Source organism: Oncorhynchus nerka, linkage group LG9a (genome assembly GCF_034236695.1).
Source record: "Oncorhynchus nerka isolate Pitt River linkage group LG9a, Oner_Uvic_2.0, whole genome shotgun sequence".
NCBI classification, from domain to species: Eukaryota; Metazoa; Chordata; class Actinopteri; order Salmoniformes; family Salmonidae; genus Oncorhynchus; species Oncorhynchus nerka.
Genome location: NC_088404.1, coordinates 27,355,765 through 27,378,888, shown reverse-complemented (window position 1 = coordinate 27,378,888; position 23,124 = coordinate 27,355,765). Strand labels below are relative to the sequence as shown.

General features: G+C 39.7%; 2 protein-coding genes and 1 long non-coding RNA gene across 5 annotated transcripts; 2 read left to right on the top strand and 1 right to left on the bottom strand.

Moving 5' to 3' along the window:
* Positions 1 to 414: 414 nt before the first annotated feature.
* LOC115134720 (uncharacterized) lies at positions 415 to 2,188 on the bottom strand. Its single transcript, XR_003864363.2, has 2 exons — positions 1,882 to 2,188; positions 415 to 1,717 (listed from the first exon to the last, which is right to left on the bottom strand). It is a non-coding gene; the product is annotated as an uncharacterized LOC115134720 (long non-coding RNA).
* A 564-nt stretch (positions 2,189 to 2,752) lies between these two features.
* glsl (glutaminase like) lies at positions 2,753 to 12,972 on the top strand. 2 transcript variants are annotated; one of them, XM_029668907.2, is made up of 21 exons: positions 2,753 to 3,068; positions 4,425 to 4,525; positions 5,879 to 5,946; positions 6,723 to 6,822; positions 7,077 to 7,218; positions 7,328 to 7,394; positions 7,505 to 7,617; positions 8,390 to 8,519; positions 8,674 to 8,738; positions 8,872 to 9,035; positions 9,249 to 9,307; positions 9,408 to 9,452; positions 9,582 to 9,640; positions 9,818 to 9,884; positions 10,026 to 10,076; positions 10,161 to 10,337; positions 11,318 to 11,449; positions 11,560 to 11,652; positions 12,131 to 12,192; positions 12,338 to 12,478; positions 12,743 to 12,972. In XM_029668907.2, exons 1-21 carry the CDS (start codon positions 3,022 to 3,024, stop codon positions 12,837 to 12,839), a joined length of 1,980 nt encoding a protein of 659 aa, XP_029524767.1. In that variant the 5' UTR covers positions 2,753 to 3,021; the 3' UTR covers positions 12,840 to 12,972. The 2 variants fall into 2 exon arrangements, with proteins under 2 accessions (XP_029524767.1, XP_029524768.1); XM_029668908.2 differs by having other exon boundaries at positions 2,754 to 3,068; positions 8,677 to 8,738.
* Positions 12,973 to 13,321: 349 nt separating this feature from the next.
* Positions 13,322 to 22,437, top strand: LOC115134136 (endophilin-A3-like). Of its 2 annotated transcripts, none has more exons than XM_029667811.2 (11): positions 13,322 to 13,510; positions 18,708 to 18,776; positions 18,936 to 19,008; positions 19,141 to 19,251; positions 19,772 to 19,905; positions 20,223 to 20,381; positions 20,724 to 20,827; positions 20,983 to 21,107; positions 21,305 to 21,337; positions 21,479 to 21,532; positions 21,737 to 22,437. In XM_029667811.2, exons 1-11 carry the CDS (start codon positions 13,466 to 13,468, stop codon positions 21,943 to 21,945), a joined length of 1,116 nt encoding a protein of 371 aa, XP_029523671.1. In that variant the 5' UTR covers positions 13,322 to 13,465; the 3' UTR covers positions 21,946 to 22,437. The 2 variants fall into 2 exon arrangements, with proteins under 2 accessions (XP_029523671.1, XP_029523670.1); XM_029667810.2 differs by having other exon boundaries at positions 13,323 to 13,510; positions 19,108 to 19,251.
* Positions 22,438 to 23,124: the final 687 nt, after the last annotated feature.

Genomic DNA, 23,124 nt, shown 5'->3' with positions numbered 1-23,124 from the left:
GCTTCCAACATGGCTGGAGGCCCTTACTTGGGTCCTTTGGAGCTGAGCAGGTTGGGTAGTAACGGATTACCTGTAATGGGGATATGCAATCAGATTATAAAAAATACAGGGGCAATCTGGGAACCAAAAAGCAATAAAGCGGTCATCCTGCCACTTTTTTGGTAACCAGCTGCAATTTTTGGTAGCCAGCTGCATACATAAAAGGACATTTTGGAAAAATGTATTGCATATTTGATGTTAGGCTAAGTACCATTTACATTAGTAATGGTTGAAGTGTCATTCAAAATAAAGGCTACTTTTGGAGTAATTCCTGCTGGGAAGCAAACATTCATCCACACAGCATGATAAAAAGCACAGGTTTCAGGCCAATAGCCTTGTCCCGTTGTCACACCACAGGGCCGGTGGAGTCACAGACGTCATTGACATTTTTATTTCCATTGACAAATATCTCATTTCATTTACCACAACTACAGCAATTCGATACAAAAATAAATACCCACATGCTGTCCAAGAAAATAAACATAAAACACGTTTTAGGGGCAACAAAAGCATGAAAAAAAAGCTAAATGATCTAAGATATTTGCTAAAAAATATACCTCAGATACCTCATGAGGTGAAGGTAGATGTCCTGAAAGGGTGGGAACTTGGGTGAACTTTTTCCGTATGAACATAATACATCAATAACAATCATATCAGTAGCCATGCCTGAGGCAAGACTCATTGTGATTGAAATTTTACTTTAAAAAAACAATGTCACAGATGATAAGACAGCAAATTATTTCTGAGGAAGCCTCAATAAACAAGGGTTCTTTCAACAGTTTGGGGAAAAAAGTATTTCAGATGCCTATACAGTTAAAATCCTTGTAGAATGCTTGACTATAGTGCATGTCACAAATTGTGCATTCATTGGTGTGTGCATCAGCTGATGCAAACAAATGTCCCCTTTGGGGATTAATAAAGTAGGCTACTATCTTATCTGAGCTGTTTCCATAGATGTCTGAAAGTCAACCAATACTGTAAAGGTGTATAGGACCTGAACTAAAAAGTCATCCATGGTGTCATAGAGAAGCCTCTGTTATGGGTGTAATTAACATTCAAACAGCCTCCTGCTTTAACCTGTCCAACCCCTGCTCTGGAGTTAGTGTCACCGTGACAATATTCTCAGTATCTTGAGCTCTGCAGAGAGGCATAAGGACATGATGAAACATTTTAGTTTAAATTCCTGAAACTGTTCTGTTATTGGCAACACAGTATATAACCATGCATCATGAAGAATCCAGAGATGTCCATTCACAGCTCTCAAACCTTGTCCACAACGACTTCGCTTCTCTTCAACGCCAGCACCTTGGAGAGATACCGAACAAGCTCCGCATTGGCCTGCCCATCAGTTGGCGGTGCGGCAATAGCGACACCTACTGCCACTATAGACACAACTAGGAATGAATATATTGTACATTACCTACGTAAAATAAATATATATATCTTTTTTTGTGGGGGGGCGGTAAAAACAACAACTAAATACTCAATTAGTCTTTACTAGCGGAGTTTCTTTTGCCATCAGTGTTCCGCATACAAAAAAGTGTACACCTGTAATCGCGTTCAATTCAGATTCAGGCTTCGCGTGCACTGAAATTGTCACCACGTTGTTCTTGTCTCGAGCTACTTGCCCAGAAGACGAAGGTGTCTGCGACGGCTTCTATAGGCCTACAGTTTAATTCTGCGGAAAGGAGAGGAGCACAACATGTTTAGAACGTACAGTAGTACTGTTAGTAAGTAGCCATTGGTCTGCATGACAATTATTTGAGTAAATTATCTTAACTAAACCTCTGGCTGGCTAGTAAAGCTATAGCCTACATGGTGCTTGTTTTAGGACAGCCCTACCGTTTTGGTCTTTTCGGGCATTGTATGCTTTCCAGCGTATTTTCTTGCTGCAAAAGGTCCCTCAAACTGACGTGATGATGGGGACAGTCTCCGGCAGAAGGTGACAGACAAATGGTTTTTGGATAAAGTAACGTTATCTAAAATGGAACACCTTAAACAATAGTGTCCGAGTTAAACAAAGAGAACGGGGTTGTCCGTGACTATTGAAAATACAGGGCATTCTTTGATCAATCTCCTGTAACTTCAAGGCACAGTTGGTCAAAAAATGTAAACACAGCTAACGATGCAACACTTGACTCATTCGGTGTCAAGTCTGCGCCTTATCTGCGCATGTTTTCAAATCATGAACTGCATCAGCTGTATCAGCCTCCATTCAAGTTGCTCTTAATTATTTTTGCTTGAGTTGGGTAGTTAATTTCGTGTAATTTATTTTAAAGTGCAAACTAACTAATTGGTTTCTTGTTTTTTGTAAAGACATTCAGAAAATTAATTACACAATTATCCCACATAGCATATGCTTACTTGTTATGTTTAGTGCACTGTATCACTTTAGTTGAAGCAGCTACATAATAACTTTATTCATAAGCCACAACACATTCATGAGCAGTACAGAACACAAGCATTTATGAAATAGGCTACCTATAAACAGCTGCAGTATAATAACATACTGTGACATAACTTTAACAGGAAGTTGCAAGTTCTGAAGTAAGCATTTTGTAAATGCTTATGTATTGCTTATGAATGTGTAATGCAGTCCTTATGTGCCCCTTAAATTTCAAGGTGTTTCAGCGTGTTCAAACTCTATAATGTTAACCCATCCCCCCCCCCCCCCCCCCAAAAAAAAAACTATGACTGCCTTTCCTTGCAGTTGAGTGGTTCAGAATTCCTTCTGAATTAAGATATCCCACCCACTTTCTCAGCGGGTCCCCTTTCAGTTCTTCCCATTCATTCAGAAACTTCAGAGCAAGCAGCATAACACACAGCACACACACTCACACACAGAGCTTAGAGCTGGAGCAGGGAGACTCAAATGTGTTTTATCCCTACATGGCCTACTCTGTTGCATTCGTCTCAGAAGTTGACAAAAGACATTGACAAAATAATTGTTGACCAAGTATCCAGTGAAAGTCTCATCCCTCAATGGAAAAAACTCCAAGCCAAGACACAGAGGATAATCCTTATCTATGGTAAGAATAACTAATATTTCACCACTTTGGGATTTGTATATAGTCAGATGTTAGGAAAGGCAGAAGGGTCGTTCAACCAATTTGGTGCCTTTTGAGAAATGGAACTTGGTCCCCCAAAAATGTTTGATTTAACCTAATTCAAACATTCTGTCATAAAGGCACATGTTCAAAATCGTCAAAATACATGTTTTACCATCTTAAGATTAAATAAAAAATTACTATAGTAAGTGCCTACCCACTGGGCACACACTGGTTGAATCAATGTTGAACCAACGAGAAATAGATGTTGAATTGATGTCTGTGCCCATTTGGGTATTAAGTGCCAAAGAAAGTAACAGGGTTGACCTTAACAGGGTTGACGATTTCATCTTAAGTCAGCCCTAAATCCCCTTGTGACAGGGGGAATGGAAGATTGTTGTGCGCAACAGCAAGTGGCAATTAAATCCAAGTTTCACCAAAAAAGTAATTGTTAAAACATTTGTAGCCTGTCTATCTATGTTATGGTCGATCCGTTCAGTTTTCCAACCCAAAACACCAGAACATGTCCAAAAAGAGGAGAACCAGTTCACCTTCACTATGATTGGACTATTAGCTGTTCAATGTTTCTTGATTCAGATTCTCCATGTGGTCTATATTAAAGGGCACTTTTAAAAAAATATATCAGGCTTTTAAAAAAATATCAAAGGGATGCAAAAGGCACCCATTTTGTGGAATGACCCAATAGCTTACATATTTACCATTTATACATTTGCCAGTCATAGGAAAACTGGTACATTTTCATGTCTCATTTGAGCATCTTGTTTGCTACACGTTCCGTGAATGTTATCATGAGACGTGGCATTGCAGTGGAGTTAACAGAAGGCCAGGCTGCCCACAACAAAGAGAACCTGCAGCCCAGGTGCTGCTTTAAGTGGAGATGCTGATGATAGCTCACCATGTCATAACTCCCCTACATAGAGACGGACATTCCACTTATTCCCCACATCATGACTTGACTTGTCTTGGTGGAGTTCTAAGGACCTAATGCATTTAGAACAGGGTAGTCAGGCACAACATTTGTTGGTTTGATTTGATTTTGATGTTTATTTTGATCACCATTAGCTGTTCTGTTACAATCACTTCTGTTCTTCCTGGTGTCCACAAACTGTGTGCTATTCAAGTGTTTTCATTGTCCTTCACTTGATCCATTAATGACAAACTGTCAATCATTTGCTTGTTTCATTTGGTTGTGACACTTTGTTGTCTTACCTATTGAAAGAGACCATGTAATTTGGTTGCCAAGATTAACAATCATATTGTTTGACAAAATGTACAACGTTATATGACCATCTATTCTGAAATCTTTTGTATTTCCAGTTTCCAAAGAACCCCTTCCCTAAGACGCAAATGGAGGAAACGGTATGGAGGTTTGGACGGCAACAAATTACTGGAGCCAAATAAGGAGGAGGACATGAGAGGTAGGCTACATTGCAGGAACATCTAATTGTGGGTATGAGACTGTTTCAGCGATGTTAACGATGTGGGTTTTTACCCCCTGTGATTTTTGGCCTATGGGGCTTTTTATTGTGGGTGTTGCCTCAAAGTGCTAAAATAAGGAGCTGAGTGGGATAGTGAAACTGAGGAAGATCTACTCTAACCAGACATCGGTCATTAAAACAGAGCATGTGGACTGTTGTAGGGCCGACAACATGTGAGGGAAAGAAGGAGGCAAAATCAAGTCCAGATGAGTTGATGTGGTACTGGTTGTTTATCTGACAAAAAGGTAAAATAATTGCCACACTAAAGCCAGTCGAAGTCCATGAGTGTATTATAACTTGTCTTATTAAAGAAATGAACATGCAACAGTGTATTTAACCTTTATATGCATGCATGACAGTGATATTTTCACAACCCACGTGTCATACAGATGGTTGTAATAGTGTTCTCAGACAGGCTACTCCTCTCTTTACCCCATTATTGGCTCAGGTGAAATGCTGTCTGTATTCCTCTGTCTGGAATGTTCCAGTCAAACAGTATAGACATCAACTCCAGTAAACAAGATACTGGAGACAAAAACTACAAATATGTTTATTCAAAGTTTGTGTGTAGTTTTTATTGCTCACGTTTTGATGAGCAATAGCCAATGTTCACAAACGCTGTGTTAAGACATGACATTGTACTAGATATGTCAGAATTGCTGATGTCAAACAGTATACTTGGAAGGGAATGGCATTTATACTGCTCTTGTCTGTGTTGTCACATAATGAGTGTTTCACTTCTCTTCTCAAGAGTAAAACTTAAAAATTAAACCATTTAACCCTGTGCAGATTTCCATTTTATCTACTGTTGTTGGTATGTGCGGAGTGGTTAAGTTTTCAAAAAATGTTGTGGTTTTGAGAGTTATTTCAGAAAGTGACTTGACCGGGATGCAAAATCTTTTTTTCTTTTTTTCTTATTGTCAACTTCTGTGAGCAAGAACTAATAGGGAGTCAGGAAAATGCTGCTGTTTGTATCTTAAAGTGGACTCTGACAGTAAACAACTTTATAGTATCAGATTACATTCAGGGCTGTTTGCATTTACACATTTTACACAATGCACATTTAATCATAATTTTGGGATACTATTATCATCGTCTTTGTTACAAAATTCTCCTCAACTCTTGTTGTGATAATAATAGACTATTCTGTGCTTTGTAAACTTTTTTGGAAACCCTGAAAACATGGCTGATAAGACCAACAAATGTCATTTGGATTAAACTACACATGGATTAAACTAAAAACCCTTGATTTTGTCATTAATTTCCTTTTCTTTGTAATTTGTTTTGCTTTAGAAAATGACTTGTTGACAGAGGCCCATGAAGAAAGGAATCCTTTGCCAGTGAAAGGGGCTGAGAGCCAGGTACGTGCTGTGTCCTGCCTGAATCTGACACACAAACAACATGCCGATATCACTGTTTCACACAACACACCCCTGAGTCATCCTAATACACCCACCTCACTAGATCAAAGTGGGGGAGTTACCCGCACTTTTGTCAAATAAGCCAAAGCAGAAAGATTTCTGCATTGTCAGGTGGAAGGTGGCCAGCTAAGGCATGAAATAAATCAAAGCAGAGGTTATTCAGAATCAAATTACAGTCTTTAATCTGAGCTGTAAAATAAAGGGAGGATGAAAGTGCTGCTTTCATGAAAAAGTACAGTAGATGGATGTCTTTTCAGCTTCTAAATAGAGTCAATGTCGGTGCAGAAGCAGAGGCCATTTAGAAACTCCAGTAGTAGTAAAAAGTAATCGCTCCATGCTTTGTCACTGTTCATGCCCCCACATTGCCTTGTAAAGGTAACAATTCAACTTTACTTCACTAAAGAGCACCTGTGATTACTGAAAACATTAAAGGGATGTCTGGGAACAGTCAAATGAGGCTCAAAATGTCCATCCGATATGTGTGAATTTGAATATAGTAAAATGTAGATATTATATGTTGACTCACTGATTAAGACTTTGAAATTCTTACCTTGTTACAGTTAGGCATGGATAATGTCTTATAGCTTTGATTGATGGTAAAATGGCTTATGTTGTGGCTAAACTCAAATATTACCAGTCTATAACTGCAGAATGCCACTTCCTCCTTTCAAAATCTGTCTGTGCATTTGTTTGTTTGTTGTTTTTCATTTCCTAAGGATACGGCTTCATCAGGGAATGTTCCATGTCCCATGCCAAGAAATTCCTTTCAGTCCCAGTCTCAGAGACCTGTCAACTTAGTGAGCCCTGGATCAACAGGTAAGGATAGTGATGAAGGTGTGAGGAGAAAAGTAGGTTTCCACTTCACTTCACATGTGACTATGCAGTTGTCTGCATTTCTTAGCATAACCCGCATAGTCAAATCCTCAAATACACAATACAGTCCATTTTATGTATCTCTTAAACTGATAGTGTCTATAGAAAATCAAAGGTAATAATCTCACATTTGTAACCCCCACCCGAACCACCCAACCACTCACCTCATTTGTACTCTTTTGTACCTATCTCTACAGGCCTCCCATCATTGGTTAGTAATGGAGCTCTGAAGCCCCCTCTGCCCCAGGCAGAACAGGAGAGGCCTGTCACCACATCTCCCCAGCCCTGGCTCAGTGTGGGCAGGACAGAGACCATGCAGGGACACTCAAAGAGGAGGGCGTGAGTATCTCACAAATGACCCTGTACTCTTACATTATCTTTACCAGTTATGTTCTTATTGCTTAACCATGCCCTCCTGTGGTGGATGAAATACATTATTTTCTTCCAGGGCTGCTGATGTTCTCTTTGACAGCTTTGCCTCTGATGGGAGAGTCGGCATGAACCATTTTTTCGAGGTAGCTAGTAATTGCTATTGCTAAAGAGACCTGAACAAGAAGCAGCATCCACAAAGATAAACTACAATGACAGAAAAAAAAAATGTATACTACATTCTCTTCCTCCATAGACAGTGTGGAGCTCAGGCCTACACAGATCCGACCCCAGAATCAAGGACTGCTACTTTCATATGAGGAAACTGCAGGATGAGGATGGAACAGTAGACAGGAACACCTTTCAGAGGTGAGGTTAGAACTGCATTGCAATCATAGTTACTGACCAACTGTGACGGAAAAGGATGGTTCCTCCACACAGAAAAGCCATTTTTTAACACTGGTTAAGATACTATGGGTCCAATTGCAACAAAACTCACATTTTACAATTTGAAACAAAACAGCATGTGCAGAGTTGGGCAAATAGAGCCTTATAGAGCAGTGATATTCAAACGTTTTCAGCGTCAACCCCATTTCCTTTGCCAGCATTTCCGGGGACTCCATTTTTTTTCCACCAGAAATTCTGCCGACCCTATCCCACCCCAAATCTAATGACACCACCTTAAAATCATTACATTTTGATTTTCACATCAACAAATAACTTTAAATTCATTATATTTTCATCTCTTATCAAAATTAAGAAAACCAATAAATACATTTAGTCAATAAAAAGTGTTTTCTTCAAATTATCTTTCTCAAAAATGTTTCTATATTGTCCCATAAAATAATCTGTACTCTTAATATTTGGTTCCCCACTTAAAAAAGTAAATAAATATATATACTCGATTTTTGTTTTATTTGCCAGCCCCACTGCAATTTGCCCAACTTTGATTAAACCCTGCTATAGAGACATACACTTATGTTCAAAATACATACATTAGCCCAATCATGGACAGAACCAGAATACATAATCAACTACATTAGAGAAGCTGTTAGTCAGACCAATGAAACTGGTTGTGTTCATTGATCACGTTATGAAAGTGTCTCTGATAAACAAGGTGTTATTTGAATTTCCCCCTAAGGTGTGTTACAGGCGTTGTGTCCCTCATTCTGAAAGCTCTACAGGGAAGGTTTGTCATCCCTGACTTTTCCACCTTCACCGACGAAACTCAAAAGTTGTTCATGAAATGTAAACAGCTGTCTTCAGTCAAGGTGAGGTACAATTTCATCTGGTGTTTTGAAGCGTGCCCCAAATGACTTTAGTCATGCAATAAAATGCTACCTTTGATATTGTAGGAAATGAAAACTTCTCTTGGCATGGGTGTGTGCTAAAACAATGCCTAAAAAAACGAATTGTTTGTCTCAGCAGGAGAAGGATAGTAGAGACAGTGCAAAATGGGGCGTCTCAGTCTGTACGGTTGATGGTCAGAGGTATCGTAAAACCAATGTCACTATGTTTTATGTCATCAACATCACTGGGGACTATATAGAGCAGTCCTTTTAAATTGAGAGTCCTTTTTTTGGAAGTTAATCCTCTTGTCCTGCCTTGTCTGTGGTCTTTTAGACTGTCTTTAGGCGACTGGGCCGAATCCTGTGTTCTGGGGGAAGTATCCTGGCCTCTGGTTTATGGCATTGCAATAGACCAGCTCGGAGTGGACAACGTGCACAGATATGTGGGCGTGGAGGAGTTCTCAAAATATGACTCTCCTTTCACCCTCACCAAACAAGGTACAGTAAAACACGTATCTACTTATTTCTGCTTGCAAGACTTTGGGTATTACAGCCATGGAGCCATGAAGTTCACTTATATGCAATCCAGTAAGCAAAGTATTTTGTATTATTATTTTATTTGACCTTTATTTCAAGTATGCATGGCTTGTGATGTTAATAGAGTCCTTGGGATGCGGTTTTTAATCATGTAAAAACAAATATTTTACACAGGAGTTCCTCACAGTCCGCTCATTGAGACAGGCGCCATTATTACCACATCTTTGTTACAGGTAATATACACACACTCCCTCACCAATGGCTATTTGCATTCAAATATAATGCCAATGCATTTTCAAGTGATGTTAAATGTAATTTGATGTTTCTGTACAGTTGGCTGCCAGTCTTGGTGCAGAGGAGGAGGAAAAGTATGAATCTGTAAGTAAGGCAGAAGGCAAAAAAAAAAGTTTTTAATCCTTATGTTTATGTTTGCAATATAAAAAAAAAAAACTTTCAAGTCACAAATACTATGGTGTGACCAATGCCATCTTTATGTCATCTCCGCAGGTCTTGAATGCTGTCAAAAGACTTTGCAATAAGGAACATGCAAACTTAAACTGCACAAGGTATTTAGCAATTTATGGAATTTATTTAATAATATATTTTACAAATAAACTAACTTGTTAACAATAGATTGATTATTACCAAAGTTTATTATCTCTCGCTCTTAGCAATTTGCTAGATTTTTTGTATTGATGTCTTTTTTTGTCCCTGCTGACCTGTCATGTCTGTCTGTCATACAGTTACCAGAGCTTGAGAAAGGACAGCATCAGACTACATGCCTTATCTTTTTACCTTCAAGAAAAGAAAGTAAGTAATTTATTCCACGTCAAACTTTTAAATACAGTAATAGGTAGTAATAAAAATGTTTTTTTTGTGAACACTTGATAGATGTAATTCTCTATTTTTACTGTTTTAACCCTGAAAATGTTCGCTATATTATTTTGGCAGTGCTTTCCGGAGACCGTTGACATAAATGCCACGTTGGATTTAATGCTGCAGGTAAATGTTTGACCATTTCATTTCCATAGTTAGATACTTTGATATAGATTGAAATGTTTCTGATGCATTTTTATTGTGTGTCAGTGTGCCTCCACAGAGGTCACGTGTGAATCAGGAGCAGCCATGGCAGCCTCGTTAGCCAATGGGGGACTCTGCCCTCTGTCAGGTGACCAGGTGCTGTCGCCCTCGGCTACAAAGAGTATGCTCTCTATGATGCAAGTGGCGGGAATGAACGACTACTCCAGAATATTCAATTTTAAGGTTGGTTTGTTTGCATTCTCAAAACAATCATTGAAATTCCATGTGGTGGGTACATCACCGGGGCCAAGCTTCCTACCATCCAGGACCTATATACTAGGCGCTGTCAGAGGAAGGCACAAAAAATTGTCAAAGACTCCAGTCACCCAAGTTATAGACTGTTCTCTCTGCTACCGCACGGCAAGCGGTACCAGAGCACCAAGTCTAGGTCCAAAAGGCTCCTTAACAGCCTACCCCCAAGCCATAAGACCACTGAACAATTAATCAAATGACCACCTGGACTATTTACATCGACCCCCCTGACTAACCTGTACCCCGGCACTTTGACTCGGTACTGGTACCCCCTGTATATAGCCTCGTTATTGTTATTTTATTGTGTTACTTTTCATTACAGTTTTTACTTTAGTTTATTTTGTAAATATTTTATTAACTATTTTTCTTGAACTGCATTGTTGGTTGAGGGCTTGTAAGTAAGCATTTCACGGTAAGGTGAAATTGTACCTGTTGTATTCAGTGCATGTGACAAATACAATTTGATTTGATTTGGTGCTAGGGTCTGGTGTAGTGGTAACATAAATTCCCTGGTCCCACTACTCCGTTTTTCTGTACATTTATGTTTACTTCTGTCACGAGAGTATTAGACGAGAAAGTGCACTACACGTGTCATAGGCTTGAAGCAGTGAGATGATAGAGCATTTTTGGGCAAGTAAAGCAAATTAAGCCATTCATTTAATCACATACTTTCTTCTTGTTTTCCTTATGTATTTGAATTAATGCTTTGAAACCTCCATTGGCAGGAGCTTACCGGAGCTGAGTACTGGCACCTCAAATGTTCTCCTGCACCTCTTAACAAATATTAGTTCAAAAGTTTTGTGGCCTCATGCACCTAAATATAAAAAGTACCGGCACCCAAAATGAGTACCGGTACCTATTTCAGTCCAAGTTAAGCACTGGTTAATGATAATCAATGTTATGTTTTGCAGACGTCTGCACCAGCCAAGTCCAGTAAATCAGGAGTTATGCTGGCAGTTGTCCCAGGAGTTCTAGGCCTGCTGTGTTGGTCACCTGACCTAGACTCCTTTGGAAACTGCTGGAAGGCTGTGCACTTCTGTGAGGTTGTGAAACCATCACAACTCCCTAATTAACTATTTCCTTTTATAGCATACTTGTGGTTTGTTCTTCCTTGCTTTTCATTGATTTATTTCATGTTTTGTTTGTTTTTAAGGAACTCATATCAACATTCCAGCTACACAGTTTTGACATTCGAACACCATTCAGACAGGTGCTTACATACAGGCAATGGAAAGCAGAGTCTGAGGTCAGTATTTGAGGCCATCTACACAACAACACTTTGCACCTGTAAGAGCTGTTTGAAAGAAAGCATGAAATGTAGCCTGTTTTCATGTGATGGAGCTTTGGCATTTCCATGGTGAGGTAACCATGCGGCAAATTAGTTAATATACCAATTAAAAAGAGAGTTCCAAACCCCTCTGAACAGCTAGTTTTCATTTTTCCCATCTCCAGTTAGACCACTCCCAGCCAGTCCTAGCAAAATTCTTGCTTGAGAAATTTCTCTTTGCTAAAAAGCCATTTTTGCATATTTTTTACCATTTTAATTGAAAACAATCACAGTAAGGTAATTAATTGTTACGTATAAATTATGTGATATTGAGATAAATATGCCTGCATTGGACCTTTTAACGATGAATCAAACTCCCTGTCAAGGTCTATTCCAGGGATATTTGAGAAATAAAGTGTTTTTCTTTTTTTCTTTCTACATCCTTCTTATTTGACAGGGTTATCAGATCATGAACATCTTACTGGCTGCCTTTAAAGGTGACATACAATCCTTGCGAAGGTAGGGTTGCCCTAACTAAAATGTCTATCTTTTCGCGCATACATTAGAACAGAAAAAAATAAAATTGATACACCATGGGACACTGTATTTTTTAAAACATTATAATCTTCTAAATGTACACACTTGATCATCTTTCCCTCGCCAGGTACTTCCTGTCTGGGGCTGACGTGAATGCCGTGGACTACGACGGGAGGTCCGCTCTGCATGTGGCTGCCTCCGAGGGTCACTCTGAGGTCATCCGGTTCCTGGTGGAGAACACAGGCACCAACTACTCCCTCAAGGACAGGTAAAAACTAAGAAGGCTGCATCTCAATAGTTGAATTGCTTCCTCCCCATGTCTTCTGCCGTGAGCTGAAAAGGCAGGACAGGTGAAAGCTTGAGTGCTACACGATGGACCTGTACTAGGAATCTGGTTTTACCTGTCCAGTTCTTTCACCAGTGCAGATGAGGGAAAGGACTCAAGGAGTGAAAGCTCCCATAGGCTATTGAGGCTTTAAGTTTATACAGTAGACTTATAACCTCACACTTTTGTGGCATGTTCTCTTGACAGATGGGGTAACACACCCATGCAGGAGGCTATGAGACACAGCCATGGACCTGCAGCCCAACTACTCAAGAAATATGAAGAGCAGCCAGTGACTCTGTGAGCAGTAAAGGCACATACAGGATCAACAGTTGGCGCTAAACAGAAGTTTCTCTCTCCATTATTTTACAATACATGTGGAAATGTCTTGTAATTCCTATACGTTAATAAACTTTCTATGATGTAAAACAGGTGCAGCTTTTAGGGTATTTAGTTTTTTTGTTTCCTTTTGCTGGTAGTTAATTTATGTAATTAGTTGACTAGATAATCCACATTAATTCGTTTTAATCGTTTTATATACAGTAGCAGCCTATAGGCCTACCTTTTTATAGGCTAATTGGGCCACCTGACATGCATCACAAATAGCATTTTGTAAAACAATGAAATGTACTGGTAGGGTTTAACAATAATTTTGTCCCACTTAATTTTTTGTGTAAGTGTTACTGTTTTGTTATATGCCTTATGCAACGTAAACGTCGGCACTTTAATGTACATCAACCAGAAGCTCTCAACCAATCGTGTTCGAGGACTCAACAGACCTGGTGAAGTGATTTAGCGCATTGATACATTGAGACGGACTGGAGGGCAATCGGGACACAATGTAGCTAACCAACGGGTCAACTATTAGAGCACGGTTGGCATCCCATTATTTCTTTCCATATATTATTTAGGACTTTTGATTCTTGAAGGATGTCGGTAGCCGGGTTGAAGAAGCAATTTCACAAAGCAAGTCAGGTAAGGAGACGACACGACACAGTGCATTGTGTTTCCTTAGCATGGCGCCATGTGGATAAAGCCCATACACTTCAGCAAGCAACCGTTGCCTCAGCGATAATTAGTATGACGTTTTGTGGCAACGCGCCAAGAAGGGAAGTTAATTCATGTCTTTATTTTAGGCCAGTATAGGCCTTACCAACCAATACCAACTGTAAAGACCTACAGATTAGATGTTTTATTTTACCTTTATTTAACAAGGCAAGCCAGTTAAGAACAAATTCTTATTTTCAATGATGGCCTAGGAACAGTGGGTTAACTGCCTTGTTCAGGGAAAGAACGACACATTTTTACCTTATCAGCTCGGGGATTCGATCTAGCAACTGGCCCAACGCTCTAACCACTAGGCTAGACACAGTGCGTGAATTATTATTACAGAAATTGCAATTATGTGTAGGCTTTTGTGCTGGTGGATTCTGGACATTGTTTTCTAAAGTGGTCTTAAGAGATTCCTCTAGCTATAAAGGCGTGATTGAACACCTTCAGTAAACAATGCCAGTGCCAGGGATACTAACTGGGTCACCACTGAAATGACTGTCCCAAATAGTTGCTCTTGATAGGCCTATGCTATCTACACAGCAAAGCCAATAAACTGGGGATCTACAGGCATTTTAATTTGAAATGTTTTATTATTTCACCTTTATTTAACCAGGTAGACCAGTTGAGAACAAGTTCTCATTTACAACTGCGACCTAGTCAAGATAAAGCAAAGCAGTGCGACACAAACACAGAGTTACACATGGGATAAACAAACATACAGTCAACACAATACAAAAAAATATATATACAATGTGTGCAAATGTAGTAAGATTAGGTAGGTAAGGCAATAAATAGGCCATAGTGGTGAAATAATTACAATTTAGCATTAACGCTGGAGTGAGATGTGCATGACTGACCTACAGCTTCAGTCAGTTAACTGCATAACATACAATTGATGTATACTAAACAAAAATATGAATGGAACAATTTTAAAAGATTTGACTGAGTTACAATTCATATCAGGAAATCAGAAATCAATTCTTAGGCTCATTTAGGGGCTCCCCCCAGACGATCCCGCAGGTGAAGAAGCCGGCTGTGGAAGTCTTGTGCAGGCTGGTCCTGGTTAGCGGTTGTGAGGCTGGTTGGTCGTACTGCCAAATACTCGAAAATGACATTGGTGGTGGCTTATGGTAGAGAATTTAACATTAAATTCTCTGGCAACAGCTCTGGTGGACAGCAATTGCACGCTCCCTCAACTTGAGACATCTGTGGCATTGTGTTGTGTGACAACTGCACATTTTAAAGTGCCCTTTTATTGTCCCCAGCACAAGGTGCACCTGTGTAATGAGCATGCTATGTAATCAGCTTCTTGATATACCACACCTGTCAGGTGGATGTATTATCTTGGCAAAGGAGAAATGCTCACTAAGAGGCATATAAACAAATTTGTGCACAAAATTTGAGAGAAATACACTTTCTGTGTGTATGGAAAACTTCAGGGATGTTTTTTTTCAACTCATGAAATATGGGACCAACACTTTACATGTTGCATTTTTATATTTTTGTTCAGTGTAAATTAGAGGTCGACCGATTAATCGGAATGGCCGATTTAATTAGGGCCAGTTTCAAGTTTTCATAACAATTGGAAATCTGAATTTTTGGGCGCCGATTTAAAAAAAAAAAAAATAATAAAAAAAAATAATAATAATATATATATATATATTTAAAATACCTTTTTAATTAACTAGGCAAGTCAGTTAATTAAGAACACATTCTTATTTTCAATGACTGCATAGGAACTGTGGGTTAACTGCCTTGTTCAGGGACAGAACGACAGATTTTCACCTTGTCAGCTCAGGGGTTTCAATCTTGCAACCGCTCTAACCATTGCACTCCACGAGTAGCCTGCCTGCAAATGCAGTAGAAGCCAAGGTAAATTGCTAGCTAGCATTAAACTTACCTTTATAAAAAATATCAATCATAATCACTAGTTATAACTACTAATCCAGTTTAGCAGGCAATATTAACCAGGTGAAATTGTGTCATTTCTCTTGCGTTCATTGCACGCAGAGTCAGGGTATATGCAACAGTTTGGGCTGCCTGGCTCATTGCGGAATAATTTGCCAGAATTGTACGTAATTATGACATACATTGAAGGTTGTGCAATGTAACAAGAATATTTAGACTTAGGGATGCCACCCGTTAGATAAAATACAGAACGGTTCCGTATTTCACTGAAATAATAAACGTTTTGTTTTCAAAATAATAGTTTCCGGATTCGATCATATTAAAGGCTCGTATTTCTGTGTGTTATTAAGTTATAATTAAGTCTGATTTGACTGAGCAGCAGCAGGCCCGTAATCATTCATTCAAACAGCACTTTCGTGCGTTTTGCCAGCAGCTCTTCGCAAGCACAGCGCTGTTTATGACTTCAAGCCTATCAGCCTAATGGCTGGTGTAACCAATGTGAAATGGCTAGCTAGTTAGCTGGGTGTGCGCTAATACTGTTTCAAACGTCACTCGCTCTGAGACTTGGAGTAGTTATTCCCCTTGCGCTGCAAGGGCCACGGCTTTTGTGGAGCGATGGGTAACGATGCTTCCAGAGTGGCTGTTGTCGATGTGTTCCTGGTTCGAGCCCAGAGGAGAGGAGGGGGCCGGACGCTATACTGTTACACTGGCAATACTAAAGTGCCTATAAGAACATCCAATAGTCAAAGGTATATGAAATACAAATGGTATAGAGAGAAATAGTCCTATAAATACTATATTAACTACAACCTAAAACCTCTTACCTTGGAATGTTGAAGTCTCATGTTAAAAGGAACCACCAACTTTCATATGTTCTGAGCAAGGAACTTTAAACGTTAGCTTTTTTACATGGCACACATTTTTACATGGCACATATTACTTTCTTCTCCAACACTTTGTTTTTGCATTATTTAAACCAAATTGAACGTGTTTCTTTATTTATTTGAGGCTAAATTGATTTTATTGATGTTTTATATTAAGTTAAAATAAGTGTTAATTCAGTATTGTTGTAATTGTCATTATTACAAATAAAAAAATAGTCGGATTAATCGGTATCGGCTTTTTTGGTCCTCCAATAAACGGTATCGCTATCGGCGTTGAAAAAGCATAATCGGTCGACCTCTAGTGTAAATAGGGATATACCAAATGTCTTTGAGCTCTGATATTGACATTGTTGGAAAGGGCAGGTCAGATCAAATTGTATTTGTCACATGCGCCGAATACAACCTTACAGTGAAATGCTTACTTACAAGCCCTTAACCAACAATGCCGTTTTAAGTAAGTGTTTACTAAATAAACTTAAGTAAAAAAGAAATAACAAAATGAAGGAGCAACAATAAAATAACAGTAGCGAGGCTATATACGGGGGTACCGGTACAAAGTCAATGTGTTGTGGCACCGGTTAGTTGAGGTAATTGAGGTAATATGTACAGGTAGGTAGAGTTAAAGTGACTATGCATGGATAATAAACAGAGTAGCAGCAGCGTTAAAATGTGGGGTGGGAACAATGCAAATAGTCTGGGTAACCATTTGATTGGCTGTTCATGAGTCTTATGGCTTGGGGTTAGAAGCTATTAAGAAGCCTTTTGGACCTAGACTTGGCACTCCGGTACCGCTTGCCGTGCGGTAGCAGAGAGAACAGTCTATGACTAGGGTGGCTGGAGTCTTAGCAATTTTTTAGGGCCTTCCTCTGATTCCACCTGGTATAGAGGTCCTGGATGGCAGGAATCTTGGCGCTGGTGATGTACTGGGCCGTACGAGCTACCCTCTGTAGTGCCTTGCAGTTGGAGGCTGAGCAGTGGCCATACCAGGTGGTGATGCAACCAATGCAATGTTCTCGATGGTGCAGCTGTAGAACCTTTGGAGGATCTGAGGACCTATGCCAAATCTTTTCAGTCTCCTGATGGGGAATAGGCTTTGTCGTGCCCTCTTCACGACTGTCTTGGTGTGTTTGGACCATGATAGTTTGTTGGTGATGTGGACACATTTACATTTAAGTCATTTAGCAGACGCTCTTATCCAGAGCGACTTACAACACCAAGGAACTTGAAGCTCTCAACCTGCTCCACTACAGCCTCGTCGATGAGAATGGGGGCGTGCTCGGTCCTCCTTTTCCTGTAGTCCACAATCATCTCCTTTGTCTTGATCACATTGAGGGAGAGGTTGTTATCTTATCTTGGCACAACACAGGTATCAGTGTGGTAATGCTTGGTTTCTATAGAGGAGGAACAATTAGGCTAACTTTTACAACTCAAGTGTGAAAATGAAGCATGAATCATGCATAAGTGATAGTAATGCCTACAGGTATGAATGTGTAGGAGATTTTAAATCCTAATTGCATTCACATTGGGTGCCCATTTTCAACACCATTTCCATGCTGTTGCCCATATTGTTCTATTATTATGGGGGTGCCCTGATTTCGTTTGAGTGCCAACCAGACACCCATGTAATTTAGAACCCTGCATTTAATGGCTTAGGCTTACCATGCATGCAATACTGGACTTACTATAAGCCTTGTGTTTCTAAATGTATTCAGTTATGATTGACCAATGGAGAGACTGCTTGTTAACATGCATACAAATCACACAATTACCTTCCAGGCATAACATTTAGTTTGGTCTTATGCTAGTGAGTGTTCAAGTTTGTACATGCTGACACTTCATACTCTTTGTAATGTGCATGCCAGCACTGACAGTGAGTGCTCTTCGAATGACCGCCAAAGGACTAGACATGCTGACAGTAAGAGTGGTTTGAAATTGTGCAGGCTTTATTGTTATAACCTAGTGGAAAACCTTTATATTAGTTGTGTACATCCGCGTAAGAGTTCACACCATTTTTTGAATGTAGCCTAGGCTACTTTCACTTTACTAGTTACTTATTAGCAATATTTGGTTTTGCCAGTACAGTTCATTCTGGAGGGCGGAAAATGTGTATTTAAAAAAAAAAAGTTGCGTCATTACGGTAGTCTGCCTTTTTAATTTGAATGTTTTGATGCATACATATAAATAAACTTGTTTTCATGAGAGGAGAGCGAGCACGTTACCATACAAATTGTATACCAACTTATTTATTGAAAGAGAGTAAGATTTTTGCTTTGTCTTTTGCCATTATACACTCTTTCCTCATATTTTAATCTCTTATCTTGCCACAGCTATTGAGTGAGAAGATAATTGGGGCTGAGGGAACGAAGCTGGATGAAGAATTTCAAAAAATGGAAAGGGTGAGGCAGGGCTTTATTACATTTGTATTATTCCTTTTTTACACAATAATTTGTCAAATTAGGTAGAACAATGTCGAACACTGTTGAGAATTATGTGGAGGGGACAAAAACACTGATACAGAATTTCCCCCTGCTCTGTCATTGATTATTCTGTTTTAGAGAATTGATGTGACCCACAAAATGGTTCTTGAACTTGTGCCCAAAACCACAGAGTACCTCCAGCCAAACCCAGGTATGGTATCACTTGATAAATTGGCCCAGTATAGGATTTCATTGTACAACAAAATGTATATGTGATATATTTTATGCGAATGCTAATATTGATCCATAGCATATAGAGCCAAACTGGGCATGCTCAACACAGTGTCCAGGATCCGTGGGCAGGTGAAGGCTGTGGGGTACCCCCAGACTGAGGGAATGCTGGGAGACTGCATGTTGCACTACGGCAGAGAACTGGGAGTCGGCTCTGCCTTTGGTACGTCAACAATTGTAACCCACATGGAGCGAACTGCCTCTGCTTACAGTCGACATATCATACCATATTCTACTACCACATATTTTATACACATTCAGATCAGGTTATGGGCCAGTTAGACGTAGCGATAGTTCATTTTTTTGTCCGCCAACTGGGTTTGTAACCCAGTATCTAATGCTTTACATCCAAACACATACTCCAGCAGTTACCAGTGAGATACTTTAGGAGTCTCACCTCTAAAAGCTTTTAACCCAACACTCATCATTTAAATCAATATCGTTCTAATGTAAGGTTCTACGCTTCAGTAAGTTCTGCCTCTTCCAAAAAGAGTACAGGCCTAGAGATGTACAAACACTTAGTACACTAATATCCTCCCGCACCAAAGATCTAGAGGTCTATCATATGACCTGGAATGTATTTTAATTATTGAATAGCTCAGTTTATTCATTTTTACATGATGTGCTCAACAGAATCAAAAGTTATTTTTAGATGTTTCTTCATGTCTGTGAATTCCATGTAGGATGTGCACTGGCGGACATTGGGGAAGCCTTGAAACAGATGGCCATAGCCAGAGATTCCCTGGACATCAGTGTGAAGAACAACTTCATCGACCCACTGCAGGCACTCCTGGACAGAGAGTTGAGGGAAATAGGGGTGAGGCTCATCTCCATCACTCAGAATAGTCCAAATGATTAATGCTTCAGCAAAGGGAACAGCCTGAACAAGGTATCAGATTAGTAGTCTTTGACCCATGTGCTGTAGGCCACTAGGCTTTGGATTTACGGCTTGTAGGCTTAAGGTTTAAGGTCCTTTGATGTCTACCTATCATTGTAAATGAAGATCAAGTGCAGTTTACGGCTGTATGTGTCATAAATGTATAATGTTGATTATGACAGCATTGATCAAATGCTTGTTCACAAGCAAAAGGGTGTTGTTTTCAGATCCATATGTACTTGTCATTCATTCTTCAGTACCACCTAAGGAAACTTGAAGGTCGTCGGCTAGACTTTGACTACAAGAAACGACGCAAAGGAAAGATGCCTGAAGAGGAGATCATGCAGGCGTGGGAGAAGTTTTCGGACTCCAAAGAGCTGGCAGAGAGAAGCATGTTCGACCTCTTAGAAAGTGATGTGAGCAAAAATAAATACTGCAATTCTACAAGACAGTAACTACTAACAATTGGATACCACAAAATTGGGGAGAAAGTTTTTTTTATTTAAAAACAAACATTGTGTAAACATATTCTTCTATTCAGGATTAGTGTTATCAACCTATTATAATCCTGTAACAACTTGGGAGAAGTGTACGGGTGGAAATATCCACAAGTTTATTTTTCTTTATAAACAAGGAGATGCAAATTTCTCTAAACATGTTCATGACAGTTAGCTTGTTGGCTCAGTATCATGTATATTGGCCACTGGCATTGAGATTGACAATCCTGTGCTGATAGCTATTGTGGTCCGTTCTTGCAGGCAGAGCATGTGACTCACCTATCAGCTTTGATTGGGGCCGCTCTGGACTATCACCGCCAGTCTTGCCAAATCTTGGACAGCCTCAATCGAAGTCTGCAGGGCAGGTGATTGTATCAATCAAATTAATAAATACACTTCAGACAGGGACTTAATCATGAGCTACATGTACTCAGTACTCAAGGCACATGTCATGCTGCCTGGGTTTGGTTCACTGTTGATGGTTGTGAACTTGTGACCTTGTCTCTCCTGTTCTTTCTAGGCTAGCCATTGCAAGCAACCGACCAAAGAGGGAGCCCAGGCCCAAATCTATTAAAGTTAACACAATCAACACACAACAAAATGGATCTTCCCACAGATCATCAGTCAAATCAGTTATATCTTCAGGTAATTGGCTCAATTGTTGAGCAAATTTAATTTGTTCAATTCATTTCCATAATGTTATTTCTGTATTTTTTTATTAGTGTAAATCATGTTTTACTATCGTAAAATGCTGTCTCTTTTGTAAATTGGGGCCATCTGGATGGTTCACTATAGCTTTCCCGATTTTAAGTCGTTAATATGTCCATTATAATTTATTGCAGATGCCCAGATAAGCCAAGCTGTCAATGGAAAAAGTAAGTACTGATACCCTAAAATGTATGACATTTCATGCATTTCAAAACAGGATACCAGTATTTGTATGCAGCAACTGTATGGGAAGTAGGACTTTCAACTAAGATATGCTATTTCTTGTCATCCTTTTCCACTTATCCCAGATTACCAGCACACAAACATACCTCTAAGACCAGAGAGTCCCATCATTTGTAACCGTGAGTAAACCCACAGGTCATGGTACCGACTTCAGACCAAAACCTTCCATGATGTCCTGTCTATCATATTGCTGACTCAAGCAAATGGAAATCATGTAAAAAAAAATCATGAAATTAAAAGGAAATAACCAGTATGTGCATAATAGTACTAATTAGTGGTCATCTAGTGATATCAATTTCAAGGCAATTGTGGGTCTCTTTCAGATGATTGTGAGGTTTTCCTAGACCAGCCTTGCTGCCGTGCGCTCTACCGCTTTGTGGCTGAGAATGAAGGAGAGCTGGGCTTCAAGGAGGGTGACCTCATCATCCTCACCAACCAGATTGATGACAACTGGTATGAGGGCATGATCAGCGGGGAGTCTGGCTTTTTCCCTATCAGCTACGTCAATGTCCTTGTGCCTTTGCCACAGTGATACCAGGGTAGCACCACAAGCTATGGGGGCCGGCTATGAAGTCCTCACCTCAGAGCACTCTCTGGAAATCTTATTTTGCAATGAATGTCACTCAACTTTCTGATGTGTTTATTGACTGAATTTGTATTTTTGAGCTTATCTGTTAGAAGCATTTCAGGATGGCCTCATTTGGTGGTACCGTCACTTCTTCCTGGATCTGTGAATTCTTAATTTCACCTTATTTTCTCAGAGGCCATAGAGCTATGAACATGCAATGTCTTTGCGTACTCCACAGGTTTCAAGGCTACACCATTTCAGACAGTCTTATGCAATATTTTCTCTCTCCCTTGAAAGCCCATCTTAGTTACATTTGTCTCCATTGTGTGCTGTTAGGTGGCCTAAAGCTCACCTTTTGTTACTTTCAGCATAATAATGGGTCAATTAGTAGTGTGACACTTTTTAATTCAGCACATTTTTGTGATGTCATGGAACACTTCAGCTGCTTTATTAAGATTTGTTTTAATCTTGGAACTGTTATTACCATATTCATGTCTTCATTTAGCTCTCGAGAACCTAAGGGGGGTATACCCAGTTTACAGCTGGAACCTGTTTTGGGTTCTCAGAGGATTTTACGGCCTACAGCTGGCTCCATGTGAACTACAATCCCAATGCTCTTGTTTATTCCTGACGCTCTGTCGAAATGCAAATGCACCACACTTGTGATACGGTTTTGGATATCTTTGGAACTTTTATATAAGCGAGAAATAATATTTCAAATACAAAAGATACACTTACTGTGCGCAGTTTAGGAAAGTTGCACCTAGTTTTCACACACCATTGTGACATCCTCTCACCTTGCACTCACATTTCCATTGAACCATTCCATATTTCCAGTGTTTAGAAATAAAGCCGGGTGCAAATTTATTAAACTTTGTACGGTAAGTTTCTTAAATTACAACCTTTCATAGAAGGAATGTTCCAAATGTTTATTAAACTGTATCGTGTGAGGCACATTTGTGTTTAGACGGAGCGTTGGGAATTCCCCTCAGGCAACAGGCGGCTTTGGGAGTAGACCATATAATTAAGCAATAAGGCACGGTGGTGTGTGTTACATGGCCAATATACCACGGCTAAGGGCTGTTCTTAGGGACGATGCAACGTGGTGTGCCTGGATACAGCCCTTAGTCTTGGTATATTGTC

Excerpts from the sequence above, each read along its gene's own strand:
- glsl (XM_029668907.2), top strand. The coding sequence starts at position 3,022 with ATGGAAAAAACTCCAAGCCAAGACACAGAGGATAATCCTTATCTATG. Across the intron at positions 9,885-10,025 it reads TTTACCTTCAAGAAAAGAAA|TGCTTTCCGGAGACCGTTGA; the intron begins GTAAGTAATTTA and ends TTATTTTGGCAG. Across the intron at positions 10,338-11,317 it reads CCAGAATATTCAATTTTAAG|ACGTCTGCACCAGCCAAGTC; the intron begins GTTGGTTTGTTT and ends TATGTTTTGCAG.
- LOC115134136 (XM_029667810.2), top strand. The coding sequence starts at position 13,466 with ATGTCGGTAGCCGGGTTGAAGAAGCAATTTCACAAAGCAAGTCAG. Across the intron at positions 18,777-18,935 it reads AATTTCAAAAAATGGAAAGG|AGAATTGATGTGACCCACAA; the intron begins GTGAGGCAGGGC and ends ATTCTGTTTTAG. Across the intron at positions 21,338-21,478 it reads CCAAGCTGTCAATGGAAAAA|ATTACCAGCACACAAACATA; the intron begins GTAAGTACTGAT and ends CACTTATCCCAG.